The following is a 23,729-nucleotide window of genomic DNA, read 5'->3' as shown; positions in this document are numbered from 1 at the left end:
CTTCTCTTCTTCCTTCCCTGTTTTTTTTTTTTTCTTTTTTTTCATTTTTCATTTTTTTTTTTCAATTTTCACATTTGTGTGCGCGTATGCACATGGACAAGGAATCTCTATTTCCGTGTGTATTTATTTGTTTGTGCATACGTACGTACGTACAAGGAATCTGTATCTCCGTGTGTATTTATTTGTATGTACGTTGAGGATAAGCGTTTCCATATAGAGTTTATTTGGGAGTGATTTTTTTCCCTCCAAAAATTGATTTTTGATTGTTATTTCATTCGTCATATTTGATTTCTTCTCTCACAAGTAGACATCACATTTCTCCTAATGATCAAAAAATCAATTCTCAAAATCACACCCCAACAGTCTCATATTTGTGTAGGTCTATTCATTGCATTTTTACTTTTTGGTTTTAATATTTTAATTAAAGTGTCAAATTGAGGTTCGGATAATTGAGTTGTTTAAGCTCCCGTTTGAGCTTATTCTTTGAAAAAATTACATTCTTAAACCAACATTATTTTTCCTTATTTTTTAATCACACATTTCTCATCAATATACTTTTCAAAAATTCATTCTCATGAAAAGAATAGGACTTAAACAAGGGCTAAATTTTTATCCGCAACCAATTATTTATTCTTAGACAGTTCTACAACTAGTTATGTCATATGTGTGAAATTATGCTCTTGTTTCAATTAAAAAGTTAAATTAAAATTAATAATACAAATTTTATGGGATCCACAAATTTTTAACTATATATTTTATTAAATTTTTTCAAAATTTACTAAAAATCTGATATTTACCAAGTAGGGCTTATATGTAACTCACAATTCTCTTTAATTTTATTTGACATGCAATACAAAGACATGCTATTTTAGTTATGTATGAGATAATATGTAAGATAGAACTCTATGCAATTTCATTTGACAGGTGATATAATTACCCATGTTCCATATATATATATATAAAGCATGTAAATATGCATATTTATTAAGTTATAAAACTTATTTCACAAACATATTAATATGTAGAATAATGTTATATAGTATCAATGTTGAACATTAATTTAGATGTCAATATATCATAAGTCTTAATATTTATTGCCGAACAGTAAAAAGAATTTGACAAGCTCTATACATATCATGTTTTAGTTCATATCATGTTTCTTATCGAAATAACTAAAACATGACATATGCGTGTTTATTACATTGTAAATTTTGATCATAATGTTCCACAAACAATATTATCTAATACTTAATATTTATTGTCGAACTATAAAACAAATTTGACAAGCGTTATAAATAATTAAATATCACGCTTCTATATATATTACAAAAACATGACATATGCGTTTACTATATGTAATTGTTTCACAAACAATATTATCTAATACTTAGTATATTTACAAAAATTTGATTAGCATTAATGGTGATGACTCAAAATTAGTAATAATCCTACTCAAATATATAGCACTTGATGTTGCAAGTTTAGCCATGAGAAGTAACTTATATATATATATATATATATCATGTTTTAGTTCATATCATGTTTCTTATCGAAATAACTAAAACATGACATATGCGTGTTTATTACATTGTAAATTTTGATCATAATGTTCCACAAACAATATTATCTAATACTTAATATTTATTGTCGAACTATAAAACAAATTTGACAAGCGTTATAAATAATTAAATATCACGCTTCTATATATATTACAAAAACATGACATATGCGTTTACTATATGTAATTGTTTCACAAACAATATTATCTAATACTTAGTATATTTACAAAAATTTGATTAGCATGAGAAGTAACTTATTTATATATATATATATATAATGCCCTCGTGTTTATACTAACACACGTGCATATTTACAAGGATGAAATTGTATTAATTTATCGATCTATTTAGTAAGACTTAACACATGACCTTATTTCACTACTTTATATTAGTGTTATAAAAAATGTGTTTAGAAGAGCGCGAGCTGTAGGGCAAAATTCTTTGTCGTGACAGTGAGTGTGAATTAAGTGGTCAATTTCAGTTGACAGCTTAATGCGCAATTAGACACTTTATTAATTATTTTATCTTTTTCCTTTGTTTAAAAAAATACCTTATTTGACTTTAACTTAGTAACTTTTTTATTTTTAAAAGATTTTTATTTGACTTAAGTTTCAAGTTTTTAAATGACTTTATATATACAAAGGTCAAAAGTGGCTTTATGTAATAAAGATTTAGATAAAATTTAAATTACAGTGCTATCTATATTATATAATAATGATTTAGACTTGTCGTTTTATTAGAAATTTCAAAAGTATGTATGAAATTCGTATAAATCTATTAAGTGGAATTTGTCTAGTTAAAAATTGAAATTATGAAAAATAATCTAGTTTTGAAAATTGTATAACTGACTAATTGTAGGAATTATTAAGTAAATATAGTACTTTATAATTTTAGAATTTTGGTATGCATTATTTTAATTACTAAATGTTTTTTGAATGATTAAATATTTAAAAAATATAATAAAAATAAGTAACTTTTTTTTTTTTTTTAACACATAGACCTCGCCTAAGCTTGTCTAGACTCATAAAATTTGACTTTTTCGTCTAGCCATATTTTATGCCTTTTAGAATACGTCTTATGTGATTAGTTGTATAAAATATTGTGTAACATAATTTAAGGGATATAATATAGCTCCCCATGCATATTAATTATCTTACTTGGCAACCTATATTTATGACTCATTAACTTGATTGTGTGACCACTATCGAATGTTTATAATGCAATAACATTTAAAAGACGTAAAAATATGGTACTTCCATTACATTTTATTTGTGCAACCATGGTAAATAACATAGAAGGATACATTTGTGTACTTATAGAATAATCATATCATATATACATGATCTTATTGCTTGATTTTTGTTGAAGCGTATCTTCTGAAATAGGTATAGACTATAGCGCAGACGATTTTAAAAGTCGACTCTTTATTTAATAGGTATAGAGATCACCAATATTTTGTGATTTTTTATCGAACATATCCAATTCAAAACTTCATATAAAACCAATATATTTATGCAAGCATAATATGGCAACTCAATAAAGTTAGTCTTTATTTGCAAATATTATTTTTTTTATTTTTGATATTAAAAGATTTGTGGTCTAAGTCTTGTAGGACTATCTTGCAAGAAAAAATAAAAATAAATTCTTGTGCGACTACTAAATGCAACTTCACTAAAATATTTCCCAAAAGTCCCAACACTAAAAAGATTTTTCAGTACTTTCCCTTAATATTTATGTCACTTAGTAATATTCCTTAGTCACTAATCCACAATTGGTCTCAAACATTTTATTTTTGAAAGGGATATTCACATGTATTTCCTTTTTTGTGTTAAAAATAAGATTATATGAGGATCTTAATCTTTAGTTATACAAATTAAATTATCATAAAATCCTTTTTAGATTGAAGGTCTAATAGTAATTGCTCTTCTCTTAATAAAATTGCCAAATTATGCTCTAATTCGATTCAAAAAGTAATTTTAGCTATTTCACAATGTGAAATTTGGACTTTCGATTTAGAATTTAATTTTCTCATAACTTGTCGACAATAATTTTCATCTCTCGACACGCAACATTGTGAAAGGAAATTAATAAATTTAATATATTTCTTTTCCCCAATATTTCCAACGGGCCTTACAGCTAAAAAGGCACTAATTAGTTCATAATTGAAACAAATTAACGGAAAAGTATTGACTAATAAAAGTGACTTCACATCTGCAATTATGTTGCCCACTGGGCCTCACAGAAATTATCATTATGCTCATTAAATTATTATTATTATTTTTTTTAACTTTCAGCCATTTTTAAACTATCTTGAGGTCTACCCTTGCCAACTTTTTCTTATGCCTTACTCCCTCTACTTTAACTTTTTGCCTCTTTGCAAGTTAAAATCAAAGCTCATATAAATATATGTATAATGTAACGTTTGACATTTTGAATATCATTGATTAGTATTATTGGAGACGAGTGAGAATGTGTGATATATGCAATTTTGTTCAATTGAAAGTATTACAGAGACTTAATATTTTCGTGATATTTTTTACATTACAATCTCATCTTAGTGTTTGTTTAAGATTAATTAGAAGTTGTTGAAATTAAAATGTGATAGAAATGAGTAATAAATAAATGAGCTGTATCCGTTGGTTGAAATATGTGATAAAACTTAAAGTTTAATTTTGATTTTTAAATTTTATACATACATATGATGAAACCCTAGTGACCACTTGAAATATATTTGAGGTATGCTTTTTTTTTCTTCTTTTAACAAGTAGTGTTTGAATGAATTTTGTAAAGTTTCAACATACTTTAGATTTTAGTACCTTGATTTATTATTATTATTATTCGTTTCTTATCAAGTTAGATAGCAGAGTTCGAGCTATGATAAGAATTACTATTTAATCTACATCATTTTCATAACAGCAATCTATACATTTTACAGAACGTGAACTAAATTGATCTCAAATAACTCAATTAATATTTAGAGCTCGATAGACTACTGATGAATACTATCTACGAGTATATGAGGTTTATTCTTCGTTTACCAAAATTACAGGTTAGAACATATTTTTTTAAAAATAAATAGTTGTCTTAAACTACAAGTATGGCTCTTTCTTATCTTCGTAAGAAGCAATTCCAGTTGTAAGAATAACATCACTTTTTCCCCACTCCCACCACAAAAATAAAAGTGAAAGAAATAAAATTAGATATTTTCTTTTCTTTATATGCACTCTTTGAATCACTCGCTTCTAAAAGACTTCTTCCTTTTAAAAAGCTGATTTGGCTGAAACCCCACTCATTAAGCTTGGATCAATATAAAGTACACTTAAACAATTTTTTACATGAAAAAATAATTTAATTATAGAATAAAACCCCTCTAGTCTTGCAGTCTATCTAGATAAAACGGCAAAATATAATTTTATTACGATTAAATAATAGAGAAGCCTCTAAATAATAAACTTATTTTCAAATACGTAGTTTTATATTTGTTAAAAGAAGTACTCGTCTTTCTTCGATAACCATATTAGCGTCAATTTAAATTTTCGGTAAATTGATATGCAACTTCTTCAAAATATAAATTTAAGGAACTATCTGGATAGATTTTTAAATAAAAGTAAAAACAAGTAATTGAAAAAATGTATATTATTGAATATTTTGTGAAATATTTAAAACTAAAAAGGAAATAATAATGTGAGTTTCACAACTCATTGATTGTATTGTCACTTCTATGATAAAAAATCAGGATCTGATTCGTCAATCAAACCATCACTAATTTACTTTGTCGGTAGATAACAAAAACGGAAAATAGAAAATGAAAGGTTGAAAAATTAGAAACTAGGGTCACATGGCTTGTTTGATTTTGATTTTGGGTTGAAAAATCGAACCATTTGGTTTTGGGTTAAAAAAAATGAAAGGTTGAAAAACCGAACCATTGGGTTTTGGGTTTCGGTTGATTTTAATTACATTATTGATTGAGGAAAAAAAAATAAAAATAAAAATAAAAAGGAGAAAAACGTTTGAGGAAGAAAAAGTAAAAGTTGAGATTTCAATTTTTTAGAAATCCTTGGGCTGTCGTGACTGAGCGTGACAGTAGATGGAAGGCAGCACCTATTCGTATCCATGTGAAAGTCAATGTATAAATTGAAAATGAGAGAAAATGATAAATGAACCGGAATCTAAGTCTCCAAAAAAAATTAAGATCTAGTCTCCACAATGAGAAATGAAAAATCAAAAGTAACGTGCCCTTTTGTCCTAATTTTCAATTGAATTATGAGTATTTTATTTATTTATTTTTTTTGTGAATTGTGATTCACTAACTTGTAAAAGATTTTATATATATGATAAAATTTAAAAAATGAGTTTGGTTTTTGATTCTTAAACTAGAACCAGAGCCATATGATTCTCAGTTCTTAGAATCTAAACCATTCGTTTTTCTTGTGAAACCGAACCAAATTGCTCAATTTGATTTGGTTCTGGTTCGGTCTGATTTTATTTGGTCATTTTGTTCAATCTTGCTCATTTTTATCTATTTACAAAATAAATTGTTCACATATTCTTCCCAAACAGAGTCTTATCTATTAAATTCTTTAATCATTAAGCCATGTTTGGGCTCCATCAAAATTTTAAGAAACTTTTTCTCTTTGTTCTTTTCAATAACACATTTTTCAATAAAATAATATTAGATGTAACCCAAAACTTTTCATTTTTTTAACTATCCATTCTTCAATACTTCTTTTTTTTTTTTTTCCCGAAAGTTAATTATAGTGGAGCTCAAATATGGGCTTATTGATGTCGTCAACCATTTAACACATTGTCGAGATTTATATTTTATTTTAAAATATTAACCTTATAGTGCAGCATCTTCAATAGGCTACTTAAAAGATTGAATTCTATTTGTGTTTGTATTTGTTCTTTTTGAGATTGCATTTAATAAAATTGCAAGTTTCAAAACTCCACCCCCTAAATTAAATATTATATTGCATATATTAGCTATTGACACATAAAAAAATATATTAATTAAAAAATAGGGGGAAAACAAACGAACATTGAGAAAAGTACAACAAAGAGCAAAAGTAATAATAATAAATTGTTAAAAAGTATAAACACTTTAATCCTTAAATTTAAAAGTGTTTTCTATAACGATTAAGATGCTTTTTAAAAATAAGAAGTCTCTTATAAATGCTCTAAAGAGGTGTAGTTTTTATTTGATATGAGATATTTATTCTTAGCATTTATGTACAAAATGGGGGCTCATTTGAACATATCAATCTTGAAATTCGTATGTTTGTTTCGATTTTAGTTAGATTAAATTGCTCATTTGAATTTAATGAACTCTATACCATATTGAGTGAGGTTCTAAACCGTGTAGTGTGCGGTGATGCATTTCTGATGAACATCAAGCGTTACAAAAATATGCGTGCATATGGGAAGTATATACGTAATTACGTGTTTTTCAGATTTTAATATTACTTTAAATATTCTAAACTAACAAATAAATAAAATAATCCATTCTTTAAACTTTATAATATTCTTCATTTAAAAAAAAAAATTGCTCAAAACCATAAATACTACAATTACTTAAACTTTATATGTATTTTTCAAATTTTAACGAAAACATAATGCTCAATATCATTAATACAGCAATTACTTGATAATCGATTGATACAATTAGATTGGACACGAATTTATAAATCCATTAATTATTGAGGATACTTAAATTTTAAATGATTTCATTAAAATTTCAATTGGGGACAAATAAATTTTAATGGATTTTATTAAAATCCATTAAAATCTTGATTGAGGACACCTAAATTTAGAATAATTTTAAAAATCCATCACAATCGCAATTGAGGACACCTCCCTTAAGCTTGAAATTCATCCAAATCTTTTAAAATCCTTCTATTAATGAAATCTTTATAAATCCACTAATTATTGAGAATACCTAAATTTTAAATGATTTCATTAAAATTTCAATTGGGGAAACCTAAATTTTAATGAATTTAATTAAATTCCAATAAAATCTTAATTGAAGATACATAAATTTAGAATGACTTTTAAAATCTATTGCAATCTCAATTGATGACATCCTCCGTGGATTTTAATATACTCCCACAAAATTCAAAAGAATCTCATTCAAAATGGTGAAATTTAAAAAAGTTTGTTATATGTATTTTTAAGCTTTAAATCCAATTTTTTTTTAATACCTCTATTAATGAAATCCATCTAAATACATGGAGTTGTTGAGTACAACTAAATTTTAATTGATTCCATTAAAATCTCAATTAAGGACACCCCTTGACTCTTTCATGAGTTTCATCCTCCTTTTTTCTTTTTTCTCCTTTTTTTTCCCCTAACATTTCTAAGCTAGATTATGGATATTACTTCATATTTCTAAAAAACCTATTTTTGAATAGACTTTGTTACTTGTACAATTTTCTTTATACATTTCTTGACAGACGATGAGGTGGCATGTATTTTAGCCCTTGATTTGAATTTCATTATTCAAATTAAGGGCCAAAATGATGTCACCCCAGCATCTATAAACGGAGGAGTAAAACAGTTCTATTTCTGACAATTTTATATGGTATAGCGACCAATAACTGCTTCAAAAGGAAACTACTAAAGAATCGAAACTAATCACTATTTATATCTATAATCACGACGCAGTAATTTATGCGAGACATAATTGTTGAATCATTTAATGGGTGCATTCAAGGAGAATAATTTGAGGAATCAGAATTCATTTTGACACAAAATCTGCAATAATTTCGAAAACCCGTCAACAAATTTCCATTATATAGTCAACACCATTTTCAATCATTCTACTCCATACAAATTCTACAAAATGAAAAATTACTTATTATTGTTTCGTCTCTTCATATTCATTAACCTTCTCCATACAATAACGTCCAGAAATTGTCATGTAATAATAAATCAGAACTATGTAATTCATGTTGTCAACAATTTGCCTCCAAAGTCTGCACCATTGACAGTGCACTGTGCATCTGGGGACAACGACCTTGGAACTCATACACTTTCTGTCAATCAAGCTTTTACCTGGGGTTTCTGTGAGAGCTTTGTTTCACAAACTTTGTTCTTCTGTCATCTTTGGTGGGGTTCAAAAGACATAGCTTTTAATGTTTTTACACCAGAATTGAGCAAAAGGTGCGATGAACACTGTTATTGGGCAGCCAAAAGTGATGGCATTTACTTTTCGGGATCATACCCTCCAGGAAAGTTGGAGAAAAAATATGATTGGTAAATGAGAACAAATTAATTTGTGCATGATCTGATGCTATATGCGCACTTCAGTTAACAGAATCGGATTTGAATAAATTATCTGTTCGTTTTCTTTTCTTTGAACTCTTTCTGTTTCTAATTGTTAATTGTATGTGTATCGGTTTCTTTTTCAAAACACCATCTACGTCTAGATGCATGTAGGATTTTTACGGTTTCTTTTTGGAAAAATTACCTAGAACCAGATTAGTTTTCATAAATAAGATGATTAAGTTTAAATTTCAGATTCCAGGTGGTAAATAGAATTTAAAATTTAAAATTTAAAACAGAAACCGAATCCCCAGCAAACCCTCTCTCCCTTCTCTCTCTCTCCATAGCCAACTCTCTACCCATCCCCTCTCTAATTCCATCGATCGGTCAGCATTGTAGAAAGTGGTTCGCACAGTAGCGTCCATAAATTCCGTTCTCTAGGGAAGTGAAGATTTTCGAGCAAATTTTCTTAAAACTCCAAAAATGGGTAAATCCCAACTATCAATTGATGAATCTAGTGACAAAGCTTTTCTGAGCCAACTGAACAAGTGGAAGTGGAAGTGGAGTGGGGGTAGGGAAGGTAGGTTCTTTCTCTCCTTCTTTTTCAATGGTTGATTGTTGTCTTTAGAGAGAGAATCTGTCTCTCAATCGATTTTGTGAAAGAGCTATAGAGTAATTGTGGGATCCAAGAAAAAGCAAAAGAGAATCAGTGTGTTTGAGGGTGGGTTGGCGGGTCCAAGTGGGGTGGGGACCTGATGAAAAAGATGAATAAATGTAGCAGAAGCTAAAGGCCACTTGTGGGGTCTAATTGTTCGATTAGAGCCCTTACTTCGCTGCCGTTGCTATTATGGTGGTGCTTGCAAAAATCCAAGCGAAAACTAGGCAATGGTGCTTGGTATTGCCGGTGTGGTAATGGCATTGACAGTGTGTAGTGGTGTTTAACCAGTTGTGCAGATCTGGTGTATGGTGGGTTGGTGGATTCAGATCTGGTTGGTGGTGGTGGTGATAGTGTGTTGTTGGATGTGGTGGTGGTGGGTGTGTGTGCTATGGATGCATATTTGGTCGACGTTTTTGGGAGTAGTGGTAGTGCCGATGAAAATCAGGTATGACCAAATCTATCTTTATTGTGACTGCCTGTGACCAGAAGTATGTTAAATGTGACTTATGTGACTTGTTTACATGTGGTCACAAGTTAGACTGATATAGTCACAGACGGTTACAATGAAGATAAAGTTATTCACAGATAACATAGGTCAATGAATGTAGTGAAATTCGAGGAGAAGCTTGTAGTGACTAGTGGTGGATTGTGGTACTAGTCTACGGTACGTGAAGATTTTTGTTGCGACTCTTTGTGGGTAAGTGTGTTTAATGTGATTGTTTGTGACCAATTCTGCATTTATTGTGATCGATTGTAAGTTTATCACATATCGGTACAATTAATACTGACTTGGTCACAAACAGTCACATTTAATACAAATTTGGTCACAATTGGTCACAAATATTCATTCTACCTGATTAGGTCACAGATTCAATAGAACTAGTCACATATCACAATGTGCACAGTCACTGATCTAATGGAACTGATCCTAGGTCATTGCCAAAAAAGAAGAAAAAAGAAAAAAGATATTCATCAGAAATATGAGTGGCTATCGGAATAATCGTCGGAACGGTCGCCAAAATATTTACCGGAGGGGTCGTCGGGATTTAGGTCGAAGCCGTCATCGGAGCTGGAGAAGTTGCCGGAGGTGGGATGGGTGGAGAGAGAAAGAGAAGGGTTTGATCTGATGGGTGGGTGGATGGATTGGAGGTGGGGTGGGGTAAGTAGATTAATTATACTACATTATAATTAAATATTTAATAAATTTAATAATCATCTGATTTTTGAAAGATTTTTAAAAGTTTGTTAGTTTTGAAATGTTATTTTTAAATGAAGGATGCACATGGTGTTCCCTTTCTTTTTTAGTGACCATAGACTTCATTCAGCAATATCAGGGAATTAAGTCAAAGACTCTGTTCTAAAATCGTATTGCCGTCTCTTCGTGTGAATTTTTTGGGCACTACATGGCTCCAAAATAAAATCTATATAACTCACGGCCAATTCTTCTTCTATGGACACGACCATAGGAAAATAAAGAACGAGCTTTTCAAGTTGCCAAAAACTATATGAAATGTGTATATATATATATATATATATATATATATAGAAAGTCATCTTCCAAGTTATAGGTTCCTAGTTGTGGTTAACAATGATACATCTCCTCTCTTTTTTAGTGTAAAAACAATCTCCACAATAATGAAAATTAATTTAATTAAAATATAAGTTACACAAGAAAAATAATTAGTTTTAATTTTGTAAATAAACTGAAATAAAAACAACGAAAACTGTAATATTAAAAAATGTAATTATATTCACATCACAATTTTTATTTTCTTTGTTCATTGTAACTATTATTTTCTTAACTTTTTTTCGTTGAATTCTTATATTCAACATTTTGTTGTACTCTCGTCCTTGATGCTAATCTATATCAAAATATATTATTTTCATGCTTTAAAAACGTTCTACTGTGCAATATGTATATGTGTCTTTTAGATTTGAAAATCACTTAACGATAACAATTTTATTTGAGGGAGCCATAATAGATTAAGCCTTGAATTAAGCCCCTTTAACTAAACTTCAATTGATACGTGATTTAGATTCAAGTCATAGTAGGTAGCACTATTAATGGCCATGAACTCTTACCTTGATTCTAATAAGATTCTGTAGGAAATAATCCAATCCCATAGCCACAACATCATGAAAACTCTTATATAGGTGAGTCCTCAAAGGGTAAGTGTAACTCGCACCTCATGAGAAATCTCGTCTTGATACTCATTCATGGTTAAACGCTTCATGACATCACGTCACTAACACTAATACTATCACTATCACTATCACTATAAGGATAAGCATGAATAATAAGTGCTATTACGAGTCACACAGTGCGGGTTATTTTTACCACATCGAACTTTCTTTATGAGATTTTCAATTGCAAAAGTTAGGTTAATCTTGAAGATTACACTCTCATGGGCTTAAACCCATTCCCCTCGATAATTTATTTATGTCTATCATGGGAATGCTACTTATTCATTTTGCTCTTGGACAACAATTTTTTCTATAATATTTGCAAAGCTTCTATTTTCCACCTACACTTCTGTACATCTACAAAATCTTCTAAACTTTCCAAATATTAATGTCACATATTTAATTATAAAAAGATAAATACACGAAATTTTTATTATTGACTTTTATTATCACATTTGAGAAAGTGCACCCATTCAACTCCTTATATATGACATGCAATCTTCATATTTAACCACGGCACTTTGCTCGAAACATCAATTTTACAACTAAAAATAATAAAATATAAGGTATACATACATCTAAAATTTGAAACACCCGGACATTCCCAAAATAATCCATCACCAACACTTTTTAGTAAATGATACTTCAATGAAGCATCTTTGCAATTAAGAATGAGGCTTTTTTAGCGTTCAATATACTCTATGACCTGTTTTTCCTTACTTTGATGGTTGTCTACATGATACTATAGAAGCGTGCTAGGAACTCTCACTCAATTTGATCCTTACCATCAATTGATCCAGTTGGTAAGTCAATGTACCATTCAAACATTGTGCCTTTAAGGAAGTGCACAAACTACTTCGCCTTGGTATTATTATGTGGTAAAGTTTTTAAATGTTTTGATAAAATAAGACATGTTACTCTGGGTGCATTTCAATAAAAAATTGAACTTTGGAGGTTGGCAGACAAGCGACATCTTCATTCCGTCGATTTTATGACTATAGGGATTGGCATACTGTGGTGAAGCACCATACTAGGAACACGGGATATTGCAATCATATATTGGAGTTGTTGGATGGATAGAAAGTAAATAGAGTTGAGTGGTGTCACATTATGTACTTTGCAATACCGTTTGCTCATGTATATTTTACTTCTACTGGTACTTTTGGACTTCTAGATCTTTACTTTTGGAAGAGACTTATTTTTTTATTGCCTTCCACCAACGAGATTTACAATTTCAATTGGTGTACGGGTACTGAAATTTATCCATCTTTCTCTTATAGGGACTTTGTCAAATTTTCAATTATCAAAGTCATTTATTGAATTTGTTTGTCAGAACTAGACGTCATTTATGTGATAATCATCGGCTCAAAGAGTTCTTTATATTAGGTATAATCTCTCTATGTTCATGGAGAAGTGGCATGAGAGGACTCAGATATAGATATGCCACTGAAGATATGATCAAAATGAGAACTTTTTGCCCAACTCTTAGACTTCTTTGTTGAACGGGCTTCTTAAAGTTATAGATCTTAGCATTGCCTTATTTTGAAACTTCCTCGATGGTAAAACTAATTGAGTAATTAAGTTTTTTCAATCTTCGTCTGGGCTGTAGTTACATAAAAGGGTTGAGCAAGTGTTTCCGCAAAAAAACTTTTGTTTTTCCTTTGCTTTTTTGCTTATCATAGTTTATGTAGTGGTTGAAACTTATCGATTCTACTAGATCGAAAGATAAGAGGACAAGAATGTCTCACTGAACATTTGAGGAGTTTGTACAATAAATTTCATGTATAAAATATATAGATTGTTGCAAATTGGTTTATGGTGAAATGCAAAGTGGGCTGATTCTCTTGTGATTGCATTGTGCAATATCCGATTAATGATTCAGATGTTTAGAGACAATGGGCATGTATGTTATAGTATTGGACTTCGAGATTAGTTGCAAACCAAATTTATTTGTATTCTCTGGATTAGATCTTGAGAATAAATAATGTAACAATCCGGCCTCTATGTCCAATTCATTGCTTATGTACTGTCCACTTTGGGTAAATCTAAGCCCATGTTACTCCTTATGAATTTCTATTGCGTTCCTAGAATTCTAACACATGACATCCACTTAAGAGAGGTTTAAGTTAAATCCTAATACCAATTGGACTTAAAAGTCCTATTTATAGAGAAATCTTGTAACCACCCTTATTAATTTATGTTTTGATTTGATTTAATCAGTTCACAAGGTATGATGGACTTTTAAGACATCGATTTTAGTAAACTTAGCTCCTATTTGGCCTCCATTAAAATTACTGGATGTTCATAGCAGAGTAGGCGATGCGGTCTGGGTGTTGGCGTTATGGTAGTGGTGTTGTGGTAGTGCGGGTGGTGGCGAGACGGTAATAGCTAGGTGGTGGCGTGGTGGCGGTAGAGGGGAGACGAGAAGTTTGTAATAAATTATTTGGGCGTTGTGAGGTTCGTAGTAGAATTAACATGAACTACATACTTTATATAAATATTCAAAAATTACGTATCATTGGTTTTTATTCCACAAACGCTGTAATATATAAAGTAAAAATTATTTATCAAAAACAACTTAACTCCAAATGAAGAGTCAATTTAGGGTAGCTTATATTTCTCCACCAAATAAGCCTCTTTAATTTGCCCTCAATTATAGCCAACATTCTCAAATTTCGTACTTTCATCTTTAGGTAGAAATTGGAATCACATCAATAAAAAATCCAAAAAGAATGTTTTCACATCCCGCAAGGATTTTTTTTCACATCCAAAAAGAATGTTTTCATATACCTCTTTAATTCTAATTCAAGGCTGCAGATTTTATTGAAGTTATTTATAAATTATTTTATGGGATTTTTGAACGAGAATTTGCAGAGAATGGATCAATATGAAGTGGGCTATTGTCAAAGAAGAGCATCGGTTGGTTCTCGAAAACTTGTGCAAGCTGATTATAATCTAGCAAGCAATAATTTTCTTCATACTTAATAAAGTTATGGCAAATGCTCTTTACGTTTTTGTCTGGTATGGATATCAAACCGATTCCTTTCACCTAGCTGTTATGAAAATCTACTCTTTACAGTAATCTTATTTTATTGCTTAATCGAGTTTTCGTTAATATTATGATATTTTTTATGTTGAATCCAATTTTTTGTCGTTCATTCTATCAATCATAACATCCAATTGTTGATGCAATATTACCAACCACTGTTTCATACATATATTGTGGTTCAAGGTAGACTCAATTGTTCACCAACACAAACATAAGCATGCATTATGTAGAAATTCGATGACTCAGTATCATATTCAGTAACATTAGCGTAATCTCATTTTTCCATCTTCACTTGCATTATCACTAATCAAAAAGTTTGAATGACATTTGAGGGAATTCCTTTTTCATAATCGACCCAAATCACCATAAATGTCGGTTACGTGTCACAATTATATCATCGAATAGACATACATGTACTAAATGTTGTTGAACAAACCTATCTACTTCAAGAATTTAAAGAATATGCATAAACTAAATAGATAACAGTGTCGCTTCCATTTCGTTTATGTAACACAATACTCAAGAGAATTAATAATATTAGTCAAATATTTTGTTTTTGCCACACAATACACCTACTTGGTACTAGAAGTCCAAAAATCATTGCGTTGCATGTCAAAAACACATTCATTGACCTTGTTACTATGTGCAAACATTTAAACAAGTTAGTACGAAATCCACACAAATCAAAAAATCTATGCAAATACATCCGTTAAGTTTATAATACTAATATAAGTTCATATGTGTATTGTTATGATATTACTTTAGTCATCGGCCTCTGGTATTTAAACAAACCAGAGTCTGAAAAGTATTAAGAATGCATATTTTCATATAGTATTATAAGTAGAGATTTTGAATTGAGTCATATTTTAAAATTCCAAATATTGAAACACATAACAAATCACGAAAATTCGATGGTTATCAGACAATTAACCACCAAATTAGTACTAGATATTGTTAACAAGAAAACTTGAATTCACAAACATATATACAACATTCCTAGTACACATCACATCAATAGCTTAGGTTTACGCAGAGTGGTAAAACTATTATCCATATTCATTCTTTCAAAATTTCTTAGAGATAACCCGAGCAATAATGAAAATCGATAGATTGCAAATTGAAGAAATTTCTCAAGCAAGAATCACATAGAAGAAGATTATTTGCCTTACCAATGGAAATGGTAATAGTAATGAAGCAAGAGAAACTATTTTGAATTTGAATTCCATATGATCAGCTTATGAATTTAATTCCAATGCGTTCTCTATATTTGATGACTTCAAACACAGGCACAAAAAGAGAAAGTTTCATAAATAGTAGTATTGGTCTTTTTATATGATTAACTAGTATTTTATACTATAATTATTTTTAGTAGTATATGAATTTTTCCCTTATTTCAACAAAAAATAGCCGGATCCACCTTGAATTGGACCCAATCCCAAGCCAATCAATCCAACCCAAAACTTCGTTAGTTTGGATTGGTTTGAGCTTCAAAAGTGGACGGATTGGTTTAGGTTGAACCAAAAACCAAACTTAGCAACCCACGTTAGTCGTACTTCCTATCATAAATGAATACAATTTTACTGTTCAAACATTTTTCTTTCCAAAATTTTGTGGTTGGATACCGAGTATCACATTCTATGATGATCAGATAAATCTAACTTTGAATTATCTATATATGTTCACAATTAAAAAAATAATAGTAACATATTTTCATAAGAGTAATGTTATTTGTGCACAATGATGAAATAAAAGAGAGAGAGATTACAAAAACTATTTTTTTTTCCCTTTCTCGCTCTTCAATGTCATCATTATGTACAAATAGTATTACTCCTTCCAAATCTATTGAAATTTCAAATAAATCTAACTTTGAGTTATTTACATATATTCATAAAAAATAACATATTTCCATAATCAATTCAAATTTCAAATAAATCTAACTTTGAATTATCTACATATGTTCATAATTTCAAAAAGATTACATATTTCCATAATCTATTCAAATTTCAAATAAATATAACTTTTGAATTATCTGCAGATGTTCATAAATTTTCCAAAAAGTTCTTTACAAATTTCCGTAATCCATTCAAATTTCAGAAAAATTTCTGATATCTTGACTGCATAAAAAATTTATAAAAAAAGGAAAAGAAAAAAATTGGAGTTCACTAAAATTGTTAAGTCGAAGGATCGTTTAGTCTCAAAAATAAATCGTTTTGCAGAAAAATTAGATTTGCAGAAAAATAAATGAATCGAACACGAAGATATGTTTTTGCCCTAAAAAGGGCCCAGATGTTTGGTCTTACGACCTAGTCACCCGTTGAGCATCACCAACAGGTGATACAGCTCAAGATCCACTAAGTATCAATCAAGAACAGTACACCATGTACGAAAAAACCAAAGGTTTCTTCGAGTATTCTTTCGCCTCTATTCTAAAATGTAATTCACTCACTCTCAATCGTTGACATACTATACAACACAATCAGAAACCATCACTAAGGATTACAAATTGAGAAATCACCAAGATCATATGAATTACAGTAACCAAGAACCCTAATCTATCACTCAGAGAAAAGGGCAGAGAGACGAAGAGTTGAAAGAGACCGAATGATCTAGAATTAGGGCTAAAACCAAGTAAGTATCTGATCAGTCAACCATCCAAGGGTGAGAGTGAAGCCACGTGTACGGCTGAACCTCAACCATTTAAAAGGCAAAGGCGTGTTTCCTCAAAAAACATGATTTATAACCCAAAATTAATTCCAAAACAGATCAAGCCCACAAGTCTCAATTTGGGCCAGCAAGAAATGGTGAGGCACCCAACTAATATAACAATCTCCACCTTACTGAACTATTTCTTGGTCTCTACTAGTGAATCTAGAGCTATAGCAACTGTTAGCTCATTTGCTCTAACTACCTGCAAAAAAAATTGAACATATTAGTTCACATCTTTCCAATGCCAAACACTTGAAGTTCTGATTTTACTATCTCAAACAATATTTAGAATCTTCAAGCAATTTTGAAATTTACTCAAAAGTAATACCTTATTGCCAAAATCAGCAGGGTTAAATTCTGTAGGAATTTTAACCAAACTTATCAAACATTTTTCTGTCATGTTTCTCACAAAGTGAAATTTTATATCTATATGTTTAGTTCTGTCATGGTAGACAGGATTTTTACTCAAATGTATGGCACTTTGGTTATCTGTATAAATTCTAACAGTATTATTTTCAAAACCTATTTCATTTAACAAACCCCTAAGCCAAAGACTTTATTTTACTGCATCACAAACAGCAATATATTCAGCTTCTGTAGAGGAAAGAGCAACTAATTTTTGCAGTTGTGATTTCCAACTAATGCAGCCATCACACAAAGTGAAAGCATATGAAGATGTTGACCTTCTTTTATCTAAATCACCAGCAAAATCAGAATCAGTGTAGCCTTTTAACTTTACCCCTTCATTGCTTCTTTTAAACATTAAACCTAAATCAGAGTTTCCTTTTAAGTATCTTAGCATCCACTTCATGGCTAGCCAGTGTGTTTCACCTGGATTTGACATAAACCTACTCAGTGTACTAATGCCATGAGCTAAGTCAGGTCTGGTACAGACCATTAGGTACCTTATTGATCCTACAGCATTTGCATTAGGAATCTTTTCCATTCTAATAAATTCATCATCTGTTTTAGGTGAACTTTCACTTGACAATTTAAAATGGTTAGCAATGGGTAAGGTTACAGGTTTACACTCAAGCATTGAAAACTTCTCAAGTATTTTCTTCACATATATGCCTTGTTTCAATATTAACATGCAATTATTCCTATCTCTTTCTATTTCCATTCCAAGAATCATTTTTTGCCTGTCCTAGGTCTTTCATTTCAAATTCAGATTTTAATTTTGATTTAATGAAGTTAATTTTAGATCTATCATGGTAGGCAAGCAACATGTCACCAAAATATAATAACAAATAAATGGATTCAGGTCCACCTGAGCCTTTATAGAAAAAACAGGAATCACAATTGCTTTTGACAAAACCCAAAGTCTGCATATAGGAGTTAAATTTGATATACCATTGCCTGGGGGCTTGTTTTAGTCCATAGAGAGACTTCTTCAACAAACAAACCTTATTTAACTTAGACTTTATTTCAAATCCCGGAGGTTGACTCATGTATATGGTTTCATCAAGATCCCCATTGAAGAATGCAGTTTTGACATCTAGTTGATCTAATTCCCAGTCAAAATGAGCAGTTAGTGCCAACACTATTCTTATAGAGGTATATTTTACCACTGGGGAAAAGATTTCATTGTAATCTACCCCCTCCTTTTTAGTAAAACCCTTGGCCACCAGTCTGGCCTTATATCTTTTATCTTAAGAGTTAGAGTCCCCTTGTCTAATTTTAAAAATCCACTTGCAGTCAATTATCTTTTGGTTTTTAGGCCTTTCAACTAAAACCCAAGTTTTATTTTTGATGAGTGAGTTCATTTCTTCATTCATGGCCTCTTTCCAGAACTCAGAATCTGGACATTTATTTGCTTCATCAAATGAAGAGGGTTTAGAATTTAATAAGTCCAGACAGGAGAAAAAGGTGACAAATTCTTCATTATTAAATCTGATTGGAGGTCTTATATTTGTCCTTTCTCTATCCCTAGTTAATTGATAATCAGCAAGTGTGGGATCTGAAGACTCCATCTCAATTTCAGTTTCATTGTGATCGGGGTTTTCTTCAGACTGAGAGGTCTCCACCTTAATTAGACCATCTAGATTTTCAGGTTCATCAGTTTTGTTTTCCAGGATGGTTTCTTTCATTTGTGCAGGTTCTAAAGTTTTAAAATCAGTTGATTTCACACAAGGCATGTCATTTTCATTGAAAATGACATTTCTACTAATAATGACTTTAAAGCCATTTTGGTATCTAACCCATAGTTACACCCTTTTGTTTCCTCTCCATAACCTAGAAAAACACACTTTAGGGACCTAGGTTCTAGTTTCCCTTCATTTTGATGTGAATAAGCAGTATAGCCAAAAACTTTTAGTTTACTATAATCAGGAGTTTTTTCAGACCATATCTTTTCAGGGACTTGAAAATCAATGGCACTTGATGGGCTTCTATTTATTAGATAGGTTGCTGTTTTTAGGGCCTCTCCCCCAAAAGAACCTAGGAAGACCAGAACTATAGAGCATACACCTCACTTTTTCCAATAAGTATCTATTCATTCTCTCAGAAACACCATTTTGCTGAGGAGTATATGTTATAGTTCTGTGTCTTAATATTCCATTATCTTTACAAAACAGGTCAAATTCAGAGTTCCAAAACTTAAGACCATTATCAGTTCTTAAAACCTTGATTTTCTTATTTGTTTGGTTTTCAATCATTAATTTCCAATGTTTAAAGGTTTGAAAAGTATCAAATTTTTGTTTTAGAAGGAAAGTCCAGATTTTCCTTGAAAAGTCATCTATTATTAGTAGATAGTATCTAAATCCACTCAGAGTATTTACAGATGTTGGTCCCCAAAGATCAGCATGTAAATATTCTAATAAAGAAGTAGATTTATGAATACCAGTTTTGAAAGGCAATTTTTTTTGTTTCCCAAATACACAATTTTCACAAAAATCCAAATCCTTAACATTGTCCTTACCAAAACATCCAAACTTATTTAAGATGATTAGTCCCTTTTATGAGATATGTCCAAGTCTTTTATGCCAAATTAAAAACTTATTGGAATCAGAGTTTAAGGCTGTAGAGCAGTGATCTATCACAGATTGAGCACATACAGTATATATGTCATTTATCTTTTGAGAGGATATGATATTTTTATTTCCTTGCATAAGTGTTAAAAAACCTTTATGAATCATGATGCTGTATTTATCATCTAGCTCACCCAAGGAAATAAGATTTCTTTTTAACTCTGGGACATATCTGGTGTTTTCAAGTTCTAGGGTAGAATTCTTATTTAATGAGAGTTTGACCTTTCCAATCCCCTTTATTAGAAAACTCATGTCATTTTCCATCTGAATTTGTCCTCCATTTAGGTCAACAAATTCAGAAAAACATTCCTTTGTGGGACACATATGAAAGGTGCAGCCAGAGTCAAGGACCCATTCATTTGGGTTTCTTCTGGTGGTTGTTACTAAAACAACCCCTTGAATAGCAGATTCATCTCTGTAGGCTACAACTGCAGATCCCTCAGTATTAGCATTCTCTTTCATATCTGAGATTTTCTTGAAACAGTCTTTTATTACATGGACAGTTTTACCATATTAATAACATTTCCTGAGTTGGTTTTTAGTTTTCCATTGATTTTTATTCTTTCCCTTAGATATGGAGAATTGAGTTTTCCCTTTCTTATTTAAATTTTGATTTAAAGGATATTGTCTTTTATTTTGGTTCTGTTTCTCCTTTATGAATAACCCCTCACCATACCTTGAGTCTTTACTCAGATTTTATTTCAAGTTCTCTATTTCTCAGGGCTGAGGTTATTCTATCAATGGTAAGTTCTTGCCCCCCATATTCTAATGCATTTCTAATGTCTCTATACTTATTACTTAGTGAATTTAACAATGCCACAGCTTGTTGATCATCAGAAATTTCTTCATCACAATTAGTCAAGTCCTAAATCTGTCAAGGTTATCTTCCAGATTTGAAGTAGGATCAAATCTGAAATTATAGAATTGCCTAAGAAGGTAGCATTTATTAGGCATAGTTCTAGTTAGATATAATGTTTCTAACTTAGTCCAAAGGGCCTGAGCAGAAGTAGTTTCTCAAACTTTTCTCATTACACTATCAGATAAGTGTAAGAAAATTGTGCTCCATGCAGTATCATCTAACTCTTGTCTCCTATAGGCACTAGTTTCTGTAGGCCAATTACCACCAATGGTTGCAGCACATCTCTGCTGCAGCAATAATGCCCTCAGTTTTTGGCGCCAGAGACTGAAGTCTCCAGTACCATTCCATCTCTCAACTTCAAATTTTTGAGATGTGGACATGATGACAAATATGTGTACACAAAAAATTTATACAATACAGAGTGTATATTAATTCAGGTATTTTATTTTGATTGATCAAAAAGTGACAGAATTGATAAGGCAAAATATATATAATTGTGTCTTCCTATCATGCAATACACAATTCAATCCAAAAGAGCAGGAACTGAAAGTCAGTTTAAGAGTGGTCTAAGGAGTGGTAATCCTTATAACCCACTGCTTCCTCAAATTCCCAGACCCTCGCAAGAGATCTTGGACAAAGGTAAGCAGTGAAAGATTACTTACCTTAATGACCAGAAGGAAACTCTAAACAGATTACAATTGCAGCTTAATAAAGGGGGTTCTAGAAAATACCAGAGTCTAAAACTTAATGTTTTAGACTATAGGAAATAATAATTAAGTGTCAGAACCGGAATAGGAGGAGCAATGCAGGTTCAAGAAGCTAACGAGTCACCAGAACTCAGTGTGTACTCAGTAGTGAGTCAAGAACTCACCACAACCCGGACCGAGTCAACTCGACTCGCACAACCCAGTATAAAGAACAACATATCAAACAAAGTCAGAACTGAGTTAGAGCGAATTAAAACGAGTCGTAAGAAAATTAAAAAAATTCAGCTTTCAAGAACCAACAAAAAATTATTTTCCAGAGATCACCAGATCTAAGATTCTAAAGAATAAAAAAAACTGTTTAACAAGTTATTTTCAGAAAAATAGTGGCTCTGATACCACTTGTTAAGTCGAAGGATCGTTTAGTCTCAAAAATAAATCGCTTTGCAGAAGAATTAGATTTGCAGAAAAATAAATGAATCGAACATGAAGATATGCTTTTGCCCTAAAAAGGGCCCGGATGTTCAGTCTTACGACCTAGTCACCCGTTGAGCATTACCAACAGGTGATACAGCTCAAGATCCATTAAGTATCAACCAAGAATAGTACACCATGTACGAAGAAACCAAAGGTTTCTTCGAGTATTCTTTCGCCTCTATTCTAAAATGTAATCCACTCACTCTCAATCGTTGACATACTATACAACACAATCAGAAACCATCACTAAGGATTACAGATTGAGAAATCACCAAGATCATATGAATTACAGTGATCAAGAACCCTAATCTATCACTCAAAGAAAAGGGCAGAGAGACGAAGAGTTGAAAGAGACCGAATGATCTAGAATTAGGACTAAAACCAAGTAAGTATCTGATCAGTCAACCATCCAAGGGTGAACGTGAAGCCACGTGTACGGCAAAACCTCAACCATTTAAGAGGCAAAGGCGTGTTTCCTCAAAGAACACAATTTATAACCCGAAATTAATTCCAAAACATATCAAGCCACAAGTCTCAATCTGGTCCAGCAAGAAATGGTGAGGCACCCAACTAATATAACAAAAACTTTGAGAAATCACCCAGTAGTTAATAACAACACAATGAGAAACTACTTACTATTGTATATTCTCTTCATATCATCTATCAGTGCGCACACATTACCCTCCTTAAATTCATAAAAGAAAAAATGTTTTTTCACTCTTCTCTTTGAGGTTCATGTTGTTAACAATCTGCCTCCAAAATCTGCACCATTGACAATTCACTGTGCATTTCCATCCAGGCTTCTTACAAGTACATCCACTTTTAAAAATAAAATTTTATTATATTTTAAGTCCTATATAAATTTACTTAAATAGACATAATAGATATATATACATTGGCTGCTGCAAACACAGAAAGGAAGGGGAGCCAATACATATACATACACACGCAACCACATAAAATTGTTTCATTCTGGCTTCTCTGTGCCGTCTTCTCTTCACTTGTGATTCTTTTGACCTTATATTAGGAGAATAGGAGGATTAAAAAATGTTTATTATCTTCTGCTATTTTCATGTTTATCTCTTACAGCTAAGAGATGCAATGAAGAAAATGTAATAATTACCTATTGGTTTTGCCAATTTGTCTTCTCGATGAGATCTCAATTTCTTATTCTTCTTTCCTTGTTTTGGTTGAGTTTTCCTTCATTAATTGGAGTACAGGTGCTTTCATCTTATTGGAGTGAA

The 23,729-nt window shown here is 31.1% G+C and overlaps 1 protein-coding gene across 1 annotated transcript; it reads left to right on the top strand.

The window, feature by feature from the left end:
* The first annotated feature begins 8,225 nt into the window (after positions 1-8,225).
* On the top strand, positions 8,226-8,814 carry LOC111375516 (S-protein homolog 29-like). The gene is made up of 2 exons (XM_022998348.1): positions 8,226-8,257; positions 8,466-8,814. The coding sequence occupies exons 1-2, from the start codon at positions 8,226-8,228 to the stop codon at positions 8,812-8,814; spliced, it is 381 nt and encodes a 126-aa protein (XP_022854116.1).
* Positions 8,815-23,729: the final 14,915 nt, after the last annotated feature.

The sequence above is a fragment of the Olea europaea genome, unplaced genomic scaffold (genome assembly GCF_002742605.1).
Source record: "Olea europaea var. sylvestris unplaced genomic scaffold, O_europaea_v1 scaffold1381, whole genome shotgun sequence".
NCBI lineage: Eukaryota > Viridiplantae > Streptophyta > Magnoliopsida > Lamiales > Oleaceae > Olea > Olea europaea.
The sequence above is the reverse complement of the archived record's forward strand: the minus strand, read 5'-3'. Positions and strand labels throughout refer to the sequence as shown.